This window comes from Diplotaxodon limnothrissa, linkage group LG14 (assembly GCF_057381915.1).
Source record: "Diplotaxodon limnothrissa isolate DT_005_m linkage group LG14, D_limnothrissa_male_GT1.1, whole genome shotgun sequence".
NCBI classification, from domain to species: Eukaryota; Metazoa; Chordata; class Actinopteri; order Cichliformes; family Cichlidae; genus Diplotaxodon; species Diplotaxodon limnothrissa.
The window spans coordinates 41,774,973-41,787,366 of record NC_140609.1 but is presented as its reverse complement, the minus strand read 5'-3'; the positions used below and the strand labels follow the sequence as shown (position 1 = coordinate 41,787,366).

General features: G+C 44.4%; 2 protein-coding genes across 3 annotated transcripts in view; both read right to left on the bottom strand.

Annotated features, from left to right (window-relative positions):
• Window positions 1-2,071, bottom strand: part of pgm2l1 (phosphoglucomutase 2-like 1) — an 11,835-nt gene extending 9,764 nt beyond the window's left edge. The window contains exon 1 of the mRNA XM_085370592.1: window positions 1,789-2,071. Within this exon, the coding sequence (XP_085226718.1) occupies window positions 1,789-1,899 (111 nt within the window). The 5' untranslated portion in view covers window positions 1,900-2,071. The remainder of the gene's footprint in view (window positions 1-1,788) is intronic.
• Window positions 2,072-7,678: 5,607 nt separating this feature from the next.
• On the bottom strand, window positions 7,679-11,974 carry lipt2 (lipoyl(octanoyl) transferase 2). 2 transcript variants are annotated; one of them, XM_085371072.1, is made up of 4 exons: window positions 11,922-11,974; window positions 10,985-11,503; window positions 10,781-10,907; window positions 7,679-8,228 (listed from the first exon to the last, which is right to left on the bottom strand). In XM_085371072.1, the coding sequence occupies exons 2-4, from the start codon at window positions 11,291-11,293 to the stop codon at window positions 7,936-7,938; spliced, it is 729 nt and encodes a 242-aa protein (XP_085227198.1). In that variant the 5' UTR covers window positions 11,294-11,503; window positions 11,922-11,974; the 3' UTR covers window positions 7,679-7,935. The 2 variants fall into 2 exon arrangements, with proteins under 2 accessions (XP_085227198.1, XP_085227199.1); XM_085371073.1 differs by having other exon boundaries at window positions 10,985-11,299; window positions 11,922-11,951.
• Window positions 11,975-12,394: the final 420 nt, after the last annotated feature.

The following is a 12,394-nucleotide window of genomic DNA, read 5'->3' as shown; positions in this document are numbered from 1 at the left end:
TAGAAAAGGTGCCCGGTGCATGTTTGCTGTACTCCGTGGTGGGGTGCTCACTTCCTGTCTTCATTAGGACGCACTCTGAGTGAAGGAGTCCCTGCAGGCTCACGGGCCTCGGAGCATCGGCTGATGTGCAGCCGATGCTCCGAGAGGCCGAAGGATGGACCTCATTCATGTTTCTCTGCACACAGGATAAAGATAGAGTCCAAACAGCGAGTGGGAATCTTTTCCCGGCTGCTGACATTTAAAGCGCAGTTCAAGGCAGCCGTGACCTTTACAGACCACACAGCTCTGAACACTGGGAGGGCGACACTGGGGAGCGAGGGGGGGGGTTCAAACCCAGTCCAGTCTGAAACACTGTCACAGTGGACTTCCTCTGGTCTCCTGCCAAGCAGCGTAGCTCCGGGTTTCTTCTTGAACATGGCCACAGCTTCAAACAGCAAGTATAAAACGGTGTGGCTGGGATTAACCTTTGACCTTTCTGACGCGAGACATTAGCAATAACGAGCGCAGGCAGGTCTCGCTCACAGTCAAACAGTTGTAGTTCTTGCACAAAGTTGCACCACGTCTTTGTTCTGCAACAGGATGAACCAGCGAGGTGCGGTGTTTTAGACACGTCCTCGCTCTGCCTTCTTCTGCAGACGGGACTCTGCGACACCGGCCTGAACCAGTGACCCATGGTGACCTATTCCCAGATCCAAATCCTCTGCCAGCATCCAAAACCTAAACTTGTCTGACTGTTCACCACAGGAGATGGAGTTCCTCAGGGATCGATCCCAGGTCCTCTGATTGTATATTTTGCTGCTGACGCGTACACAAGATTGACCCACAACAACGAGTCTAAGATTAAAGAAAGCTGAAACAAACAGCTTCATGTAAAGAACCTACACGGATGGTTGTGGTGTCAGAGCTGAAGCTACAGCGCAGCCTTCACAGACGTCATCACACACCCGGGTTTTTCTCACTGTGCACATTACAACAATAATTTCCTGCTAGATGTCATAAATGGCTGGCTTTTCCAAAACTGTACAAAAAGGATGGACTTGGCCACCTGGGGTCACCTTCTGGTCCCACCATGCTGGTTTGGGGGCCACGTATGGATGAGGAGGTGGCACGAAGCTTATTTTTCATTTGCATTTAAAGTTAAAATGGTTGTAAAACATGTTGGCTTTAAAATGTGTTTGGATCTGAGCATCATCCAGCAGCTCACGGTGACCTGGTTCCTGAATAAAGACGAGTAAAGGCTCAATATTCACCCATGGATGAATGTTTATTGACCGGAAAGGCCTTTCTGACTCAATCTGCTGAGTCACGCTGCCGGTTAATCTTCTGGTAACCCACAAAGGTAATCTCCATCACGGAGACAGACGCGCCTCCCGCCACCACAACTCCCCTTTAAAAACTGATCATTTTACTTTATTGTTTCGGAAAACAATTCAAGTAGGAAATACGTCTTACTAGATTTTGGGGGCTAGCTCATTCGGCTCACAGTTTCAACCTAAAGTCTTAGAATGACTGTTATAGTTCAGACCTGCTGCAACACCGGCTTCCCGGCTTCAGGCTGTATGAAGTTTATGTTTAATGGCAAACAGCGCTGCTTCATGGATCAGTTTGTATGCCGATTTCTCCACACAACTACAATGATCTATCAAACATAACTCATAAACATGTTTCTGTGACATGTCCCTGCCCAAAAGTGGTGATATTTTAATCGACGGATTTGTCAGCGAAGTCTGGTGCAGCGCTCCCTGCTTACACCCGGCTTGGCTTTCTGACTAACGGGCACAGACTCACCCTGTCCCAGGCTAACCAGAGCTGCACCGCCTTGTCAAGCTTCGGGTCGCCAGTCCTCTGACACCTGACGTTGGCGTTCAGGTCTCCGTCGAGTCCGTTGTCGTCCTCCATGCTGACAGCTAACGCTCAAAGAGCCACACGACCATCTGTCTGCCCGCTGTTGGAGGCTATTGGCTCCCCGGCGGCTAGCGCCTCCGACTCGGACTTCTCACACACACCGCCTGCCTGTTATGGCTGGTGCGGCTGAGCTCTCTCCGGAGTCGTGTATAATTTCCCACACCGAGGCCAAACGTTAGCGACAATGACGCCAGATCACCGCTGGAGGCCGACAGAAGCATTTTCTTTCTTACTTAAGTTACACGGAAGTTCACAGAGACCGGCAGAGGCAGGGCTCCTCATTTCCGGCTAGTTAATAAAATGAAAGCTTCACATGAAGCGGCACAAAAGAACAAAACCTTTGTTTTCATTTGTTGTTCTTTAAATATTTCACAGCATTCTCTGATATGATTAATATGCTCTGGGGTGTAGAAAAACTGTTTAAAATTCAAGGTAAAAAATTAATTTCCGGTACATTTTTGCCCACCTGACGCCAGCTTTATGAGCAATAATTGTAGAACAAGTTCAAGTTTCATTGTCATGTTCAGATAAACAGTGTAGCCACATTTATCCATAATGAAATTCTTTGGCTTGTGCTCCTCAGCTTTACATGAGCATACAAAGAGTGTGCAGTTATATTAAGAAGAAAATAACAGGAATTAACAGGATTAATAATAATAACAATGCAAAGGAGAAAAGGAGAGAAAAAAGTATTAAATATTAGAGAATTTAAGACAAGTTGGTATTTACAGGTTGTGCAAAAGTTGTGCAATGAGCATTTAAGTGGCATTTGTTGAAGTGACAGTGTGCAGAGTCCTGTGATGGTAGTGAGTGTGGAATGTCAGCAGTCTGATGGCTTTTGGGTGAAAACTGTCTCTGTCTGCTAGTGCGGGTCTGAATGCTCCTGAACTGCCTGCTGGACGGCAGCAGTGTGAAAAGTCTATGACTGGGGTGGCTGGGATCAGAGAGGACCCGCTGCGTCTTCCTCATGCAGCGCTGCCTATAAAGATCCTGCATGGCTGGCAGTTCAGTCCTGGTGATGTGCTGTGCAACAGAGTTCCTTTCCAATTTTACCAAATGAGGCACCATACTTTAGAAACCTGAACAGTACAAAAGTCAATTTGTTAAATGAAATGAAAACTGTATGTGAACGCAAAGTGTTTTGCAAAATGGACGTTTGCTTTTTTTTAAATTTCCCATTACACGTCATTTTCCTGAGGTGGATGTTCATATTAAACATGACAAAAGTTTCTAATAATTTCATTCAACTTAAGTCATATAGCACCAAACAGTCACCTCAGAGTCCTTTATAACATACAGTAAAGACCCTACAATAATACAGGCAAACAATCATATGACCCCCTATGAGCAGCACTTTGGTGACAGTGGGAAGGAAAAACTCCCTTTTAACAGGAAGAAACCTCCAGCAGAACCAGGCTCAGGGAGGGGCGGGGCCATCTGCTGTGACTGTTGGGGTGAGAGAAGGAAGACAGGATAAAGACATGCTGTGGAAGAGAGACAGAGGTTAATAACAGATATGATTCAATGCAGAGAGGTCTGTTAATACATAGTGAGTGAGAAAGGTGACTGGAAAGGAAAAACTCAATGCATCGGGTGATATGGTACTACAGGGTCATTAAGATAAGATGGGGCCTGATTATTTAAGACCTTGTATGTGAGGAGCAGGATTTTGAATTCAATTCTGGATTTAATGATGAGCAGTGAAGCTCTGGCTGCTCTAAACTTTTGTCAGATTTTGTACTTTCACAGACGTAGAAGAGCAGCCAGAGGTTAAACCTCGGTGAGGAACAGCCAATCAGAAGAAACGTTTCTTAAAGGGGGATGAGCTAAAACAGCTTGTTTCAGACAGAAGCTGGACCGACGTCCACTGTCAGATTAAGGATTATTCTGAGCTGTGAAGCAACAACAACAACAACAATCTTTATTTATTTTATAGAGCACATTAAAAAAGCCAGGGGCGTGCAAAGCTGACCTGTCCCGTTATAAATACTCACCTCGGCCATCAGTGAGACTCCGTGAGCAGTAACGGCTGCCTGACACCTTACTGGAGACCAGAGGCGGAGCCAGACATTTGAAACACCCGGGGCTTAGCCCTAAAGGGTAGTATGCATGTGGGATTTTTTTTTTTTTTGGGGGGGGGTTAGAAATGACTGAAAGATTAATTGGCTCTGTTTTGAGTTTTGTTAAAAAAAATGACTTCGTATAGGGAAAAATCTATATCACATGTGCAGGACACCTTAAACTAGTTTTTTAATTAAGCAGCGAGGCAGAACAAAGTCAGGGCTGTATCAAGACACAGGGACTAAACCCCAATTCAACCAGACCCAGAACTGATCCGGAATTAAAACAGGACTACAACAGTCCAAAATCAGGACTACTGAGGACTTAACCAAGACAGAACCAGAATCAGAACTAGATGAAAGTAGTACTAAAAATCATCATAGACCTGCACTACACTTATTTTTTTAATTCTACCAAAGTTTATATAATTATTTAGCCTTGTTGTGCAAACAAGCTGCAGAACTTAATAAATATAGAATTTGAAAAATAACAAACCTAAAAAGAAACACGAGGTACGAGATACATGAGGACCTGTGATACGCTGATACTTCTGGTAAACAACCATTTGACTAACATGTGAGTCTCACCTGCTCTTGTTCCCTCTCTTCCTCTTTGTGCTGACAATCATCAAATACACAGTTATACAGATATTTACAAACTCTTCAGATAAAAACACTTTTTTAATTGTAACATCAAATCAGACTAAATGTTTATTTTTTAGATAAATATAAAAACATATTTGTTAACTTTAAGAGTAAAGAGAGAAACTGTCTGTATTTCTTGTAAATGGCACCAAATTGTATTCAAACTGAGCCACACTTATGGAGCTCCACAGTTCTGTTCCTGGTGTTTTGTTGACATGTCTTGATGTTCCCATGTCACAGAAACAGACTCTGTGTTTTGCCTTATATGCATCCACAGCTGTGCCACCAGTTTACTCACATGGACTCTACGAACCAATCAGAAGCTTCTTCAGCTCAGAATGGAATCGTCTGCAGTTTCTTATTAATTTACAATAAACTTAGTGTACATGTACTCCTAAATTTGATGAAAGTGATAAAAATAGAAGCTCTGTCTCTCTTTATTCTGACATTTAACTGATTCAAAAGATATTTCAATATTTATCTAAAACAAAAGTTGACTCTAAATTGATGTTGTACAGTAAAAATGTTTTGTTTTCTCCCTAAAGTGTAAATATCTGGTTTAAACTGTGAATATCCTGCTGTGTACTGAAACCCCTCTTGTTTTGCATAGATATACTGAACAACATACAAAGCATAATATATAAAATAACATTTACCTGAGTTTTTTCTTTGAAAGAAGCCTCTAATGTCCATTCTTATATTTCAGTACATAACTGAATCATTTGAATCATTTCATTTCTTCACTACCAGACACACTGGACCCACTACAGTTCGCTTACCGTCCAAATCGTTCCACAGACGATGCCATCTCTCATCTCCTCCACACATCACTCACTCACTTGGACACTAGAAGGGGGAATTATGTTAAAATGCTCTTCATAGACTACAGCTCTGCATTTAACACCATAATTCCCTCCACACTCACCACCAAGCTGGAGCATCTGGGACTCAGCTCATCTATGTGTCAGTGGATCTCCAACTTCCTAACTGGCAGACCACAGGCAGTAAGGATGGGCGGACATGTCTCAGCCTCCACCACTCTCAGCACTGGAGCCCCCCAGGGGTGTGTTCTGAGCCCCCTGCTGTACTCTTTGTACACATATGACTGTGTGGCCACTACCAGCTCCACCACCATCATCAAGTTTGCTGACGACACCGTCGTGGTGGGCCTGATCTCTGATAACAACGAGACGGCCTACCTGAAGGAGATTAGGAATCTGGAGAACTGGTGCCAGAGGAACAACCTCCTTCTAAACGTCAGTAAGACAAAGGAGCTGATAGTGGACTTCAGCACTAAGCAGGAGAGGAACTACCAGACCCCCGTCATCAACGAGTGCCCAGTGGAGAGAGTGGACAGCTTCAAATACCTCGGAGTTCACATCACGCAGGACCTGTCATGGTCCTGTCACATCAACACCGTGGTGAAAAAGGCCCGACAGCGTCTCTACCACCTCAGACGCTTGAGAGACTTCCAACTGCCCTCCAAGGTGCTCAGGAACTTTTACTCGTGCACCATAGAGAGCATCCTGGCGGGAAACATCTTAACCTGGTTCGGGAACAGCACCATGCAGGACAGACGAGCTCTACAGAGGGTTGTGCGATCAGCTGAGCGCACCATCCGCTCCGAGCTCCCTGACCTGCACTCAATCTACAGCAGGCGGTGCTGGACCAAGGCCAGGAAGATGGTGAAGGACCTCAGCCATCCCAACAACAGACTGTTCTCTCTGTTGAGGTCAGGAAAGCGATTCCGCTCCCTGAAGACCAACACAGAGAGACTGAGGAGGAGCTTCTTCCCGCAGGCGATACGGTCTCTCAATCACACCACCACACAGTACTGACCCACACATACAGTTCTTACACACACACTGGACTTTCTGGACTTTGGTTTTGCACAACACTGGTCACTATATTCTTCATTTCCGGTTAATACTTGTACAGCTGCTGTTATTGTGTATATATTTATTTATATTTAGATTTCTTCATACATTCTTATATAGTTCTATATTGTGTATTTTGTTGTACAGTTATTTTATTTTCAACTTTAATTTATATATTTTATCTTATTCTTCCCAGTTAAATTTACCCTTCATTCTAATTTGTGTTGTACAGTTATTTCATTTTTAACCTTAATTTATATTTTATTCCTTCCTAGTTAAATTTACCCTTTTTAATTTTTCATATTTATTTCCTATCTTATTCATAGCCTTTTCCTTTTTTGTTCTCTTTAGGTCACGAGCAGTTGTCCAAGCATTTCACTACATATCGTACTGTGTATGACTGTGTACGTGACAAATAAAATTTGAATTTGAATTTGAATCCGATTTCGTCGGGGAGGGTAAGACCTGAAAATATGAAATAAACACACGTAAGCTGAGACTCTCTAAAGAAACAGCATTAATAAAAATAGCATTTGTTCGGCTTTTCATTTCGCCATTTGTTGATTCACTTGAAGAGCGAGTAACGTAATATTAGTCTAGTGATCAGTTTGATATCAATCTTTCGTGATTCACCGTCATATTTACATTATTTGTACAGTACGAATGATTTGCTTTGGTACCTGCTCAAACTTAAGCTGGCTCCGTTTCTCCAACAGCGCACTCACAGGCAGCAGCTGCCCCGCCCCCTCGCTCAGTCGCTTAGTGCCTGAGCTCGGATCATACCAATATCAGGGGGGATTCACGCACAGTCGTAAATTCCCACAGTGTGCACTATGTGCTTCGAATATTGTGTGTACTTTTTGTTTTATACAGTTGTCAGCCAGGCATCTAACTATGAAAAAATTACACTCCAAAAGACCCCGGGCTTCTGACAAAAAGACCCGGGCTTAAGCCCAGTAAGCCTCCCCCACGCTCCGCCCCTGCTGGAGACACTCTGACACCTTTTTGTGTATTCATGTGTGAATATGCAAATGAGCTGTGAAGTCATTAAATAAACACAGATGAATGTGAACAGACCTCCTTCATCCAGCATTATAAAAACAGCTGTTAGATCAAAGAAGTCAAAGCGAGCTTTGATCCAGACCAGAGCAGCACACCTGGTCCAGCTCAAACCTTTGTTTCAGTGGGGAGGGGCTCTGCCAGTCACTGGAAGGAAAATTTAATAAATGAAAACTCCGTTTTTTATTGCAGTGTAAACTGAGGGCACTGCAGTGAGTGTTCAGGGTGTTCGCCTGTCACCCTGTGAGCCTAATATTGAAAATATCAACACCAAGACCAGAAAAGAGCTCTGAGAAGCTCCGCCCACACGCTCTCCGTCAGTTACAGGTCAGGCACTGATGATGATGATACCAAAACTGCTCAGCACGTGCATATCAGAAAGTGTGTGCTCAGTTATCCTTCAGGTTAGTGAGTGCTGAGGTTCCTGCTGATGTCACAGGCGTCGGTGACTCGCCGCCGTCCTGCGCTGCCTCAGTCAACTGACAGTTGAACTGCTGCGTGAAGGCGTGCAGCAGGTGAGGGACGACCTCCTCCACGCTAGCGTGTCTCCGCAGCTCGGCGCTCAGCGACGTCACGCCTTTCCCTTCGATCCCACACGGAACGATGTGGTCGAACCACGACAGGTCGGTGCAGCAGTTCAGCGCCAGACCGTGAGACGTGATGTAGCGGCCACAGTGTATTCCTGAAAACACGACAGCCGTCATTCAGGCAATTCTTACACAGGACGTGCTGAAGAGCAAGGAAGAGCAAGCAGCTGCGTTGGAGCCCTGCTGAATATGGTAGCGATCAAATGAAACACGCACACACTGACATAAACATGTTACCAACCTCACACCTGACCAACAGATATGAAGAGCATGTTTCACCTCTTTACCTCCGTGGGCCGGCGCACTGTTATACCACACCTGAGTCCAGCCAGTAAAACTGTTCCGTCTATGCGAGCGGCCTTTAGGTCACATGACCTCACCCTCACGCTCGCTGACAGCCTTTAACAGGTGAACAGCACCTGCAGAGATGGGTGGTCGGCCACCTGCTGCGACCCCTAACGGCCAGCAGATGGCGCTTTGTAAATAAAATTGAATTGAACTGAAAATTTTTAAACTGAGGATTTTTCACGGTGGTGGTTTCATTCTTGTCTCGATCTTTTTCCCGTCACGTGTAAGGTCCGCTCTCCTAATGACACAATAACTTAACCATAAACCACACTTGTGGCTAAGAGAAAGGACTCAGTGCGTCTGGACATTTGTGTGCCAATGAAAAGAAGGCAGTGTGACTTTGTCCATCGTCACTTAAAGACGAGGAAGTAAGAAAACAGGACAGAATCAGTGCTTTTGAATAGTGGTGCCGGAAATGGATTTCATCAGACTGAAGGACCTGCGACTCGCTTATTTCAGACACGTCACGTCTCTTCTGTTCTTCACATCAGCGTGCGAAGAAGAGAAGGAAGACCGGCAGCGTTGGTTTGACACCATTATGACAACAACAGGAAGAGGCCAAGGATCAATCTTCCTACAGAATGTTTATCCACCCTTCTGTAACTGGGGCTTAAAATGAGTTTTTACTGGACTTTATGGTTTCAGCTCTATGACAGTCCTGGTTCTGGCCCAGCTGAGATCAAACTGGACCCTGATCCAAAGCGTCAGTGCTGTGTGACTGTAGGTCTATACCTCGCAGTATAAATAAAGCATCCTGAGGTGACTGTAGAGCTGGGCGATATGAGATTTTTTCATATCACGATATGTTTTTTTCATTTCAGGCGATAACGATATCTATCACGATATCAGCCAAATAACTATATTTGTAAGATTTAAATGTGCCGTTGCTCACAAGTAAAATGTGAAATAATCAGCAGCTTGTTTTTATTTAAATATTTATTTCCCATAATAAGTTCAACAGGGTAGATGTACTTAAGGAACATGAGACTTTTTCAGATAAATAAAGGCAAATATTGCAAACTACACAAAAGGCAGCCGCTAAAGCGTTTAAGTTTCAAAATAGAACAAACGAAACAGACTAAACTGTCAATTCCACTTAGAAACAAAATATTAATTCTAAAAATAAATCTTAGTTTGTTTTACAGAAGAACAGACAAAACTGACTAACTTTTGTCAATATCAAATAAACTGAGAACTAAAAGGAAATTCTCAATCTCTCCTTGTTGTATAGCTGAGCTTTTCAAACAGTTTTAACAGTTACTTTAGTCTGACAAAAGCCGAATGACGAATTAGCGCTTCCAGTCAGAGACTGAGGCTACGTCCACACGTACACGGGTATTTTTGAAAACGGAGATTTTCCGTTTTCATTTTAAAAAATAATCCCGTCCACACATAAAGGCAGAAATGAAGGAAAACGCTGCTATGAACATGCCAAAGCAGCAGGTGGCGCTAGATTCCTAACCGTGCAGAAATGTTGGCCAATCAGAAGTCTAGAAGCCTCGGTGGGAAAAAGTAAACAAAGCTGGGGCATAGAAGCAGAACCGAGTCGTATGTGTGGAGGGACAGTAACTGTGTGTATATGTAAGCATTTAAACACTGCAGAGAGTAGAATTAACAGTATTGTAGAAATTCATTTCACCGAAACAATAACGTGGCGCACAGTGTGACGCATGCACCAGTTTATTGTATTTCCAGACTTGCTTTCGGCACAATTTACAGTGCACGCTACTCTGTTTATTGTCAGACTTGAAATAGCCGAAATACCTTCACACTACGGAACTTCTATGGCTCTTCCGTTCGACAATCTCTCCGGCGTTGGAACCGTCATCTGTTTTCTCTTCGGTCACGCTCGGTTGATTTTTCTAGTCGGCACACTCATTTCCTCCATTACCCGCTGGCTGCTTCCCAAACAAACACACGTGCGGCTTGGCACTTGTGCTGTACATAACAAGTCACGCGGACGTGACGCTGCGGCTGTGATTGGTTCGGCTCTGCGCTACTTAATTTGGATTGGCTGACCTTTTTTTTTTTTTTTTTTGAGGACAAGAGCGGCGAGGTCTATCGCGATAGCTTAATTTCTCTATCGAGTAAAAGTTATATCGCGATACATATTGTTATCGTTCTATCGCCCAGCTCTAGGTGACTGCTGCTGATGCCAATAAACTTGGTGAACTCCACCTGTAGCCTGGATTAATCAGCTGCTCGTGTCTGATTATTGGTAATTATTGGTTTTAAAAAGCAGCCACACAGTCAGTGAACACATGGTTGGTGATTCAGGCTCAGAGCGACGCAGTCGTACCAATGGCGCAGATCTTATTGTCTCCGACCCAAACTCCCGTGTGAGGGGACGTCGTAGCTCGGATGGCGAACCTGCTGCAGAGTGCGATGACGGTCTGCTCCAGCTGATCGACGTACCACCGCACGCTCTGAGAGAACAGAAAACATTAAAATAAGTTCGGCTCTGATAAAAACACACCAATCTCATTCCCACGTCAGCTCAGACCTTATTGAAGCTGCACAGGTTCAAGACTGGGTAGCAGACCAGTTGTCCCGGCCCGTGGAAGGTGATGAGTCCTCCCCTGTTCGCCCGGGCCACATCGGCCCCCTGCAGGCGCAGTTGGTCCAGCAGGGGCTCGGGGTAGGGTTTGTGGCGGATCCCGGTGGTGTAGACCGGCGGGTGCTCACACAGCAGCAGAGCGTGAGCAGGGCCGGACCGGTGCCGGTTCACGTAGACCTGCTGCAGTCGCAGAGCCTCCTGATAGGAGACCAGGCCCAGGCGGACCACCTCCACCAGCGGCTGGCTGCCCCGCATCTGGGACTGACACCAGACCAATCCAGACTGTTAGTTGCACAAATGTTTAGTTTTGTTACTTGTAACCTGTTTAAAATGTATCCAGCCTTAAAGGCTGCATGACTAGGGGCGTGGCCACTTTGATTGACAGGTGGATGGTGACACAGGTGTCTGCTGTGACTTATACAGTGGATGGGTTCCGTCAGGAGCAAAGATCCTCCATCTGGTTATCTGAAACCAGCAGCACATTAGCTTTAGTGTCACAGCACATGTACATGCATGCTCATGTTCCCAGGACCTGAACCGAGAGTTCACAAGCTGCCCTAGAATATCGCAGTTTTTAGATTCCCTTAGTTCAGCAGAGATCCTGGGACATTTCTCCGAACATAATCCAAACGACACAAACCTGAGCTACTCACAGACAAATCGGCTGCTTCAATTCACACATTATAAACTCACAAAGCAGAAAACTAAAAATAAAATCGAGGTGGAGCTTCTGCTCGCGGGCACTGAGCGCTCTGACCTCAGTGACACGGTCAAAGCAAACCGCAGTACATCTCTGAATGGGAAGCAAATCCCTCCGCCGTGTCTCTACGTGATTATTTCGTTAGTTTATTAATTTATCAAAATACTTTATCAAAACCATCACCTGTCTAACTTCTGTACGCTCCTCTACCACGACCCGCTCTTCTTCTACAGCTGTGAGACTGATGACGTCTTCCGGTTGTACAGCGCCGTCTTGCCATTAACCGGAACCTAAAGTCTTTCATAATAAAACTGAATTATTATCGATTTATTTTTTAATCTCGCAGTTTTGTCAAATTAATAAATATCATTTCTTGAGTTGAAGAATTAGATTCATATTAAGGCAACAAAATCTAAATTGCCAAAGATCTGCTCTCTTTCATGAGAAAATAAATTCACAACAGGTAAATTACAATATGTTGGCCGTCTTGTTTTTAATTTTATTACTTCTCATCCCTCCGTCTTTATTTTGCCAATGTTTACTTTCTAAGTAGCGATTTCTTTGTCTTGCAATTTATGTTTATTGAAAAATAATGCTGTTAAACCACACACTAAAAATCACAAACTCAGCCCCAACAGAAAGAGACATATTTAGCA

What these genes read in the sequence shown, in the direction of transcription:
- lipt2 (XM_085371072.1), bottom strand. Translation starts at nt 11,293, where the DNA reads ATGCGGGGCAGCCAGCCGCTGGTGGAGGTGGTCCGCCTGGGCCTGGTC. An exon ending in ACCTGTGCAGCTTCAATAAG is followed by an intron (nt 10,908 to 10,984) that starts GTCTGAGCTGAC and finishes CTGTTCTCTCAG; the next exon opens with AGCGTGCGGTGGTACGTCGA. An exon ending in CAATAAGATCTGCGCCATTG is followed by an intron (nt 8,229 to 10,780) that starts GTACGACTGCGT and finishes TCGTGTTTTCAG; the next exon opens with GAATACACTGTGGCCGCTAC.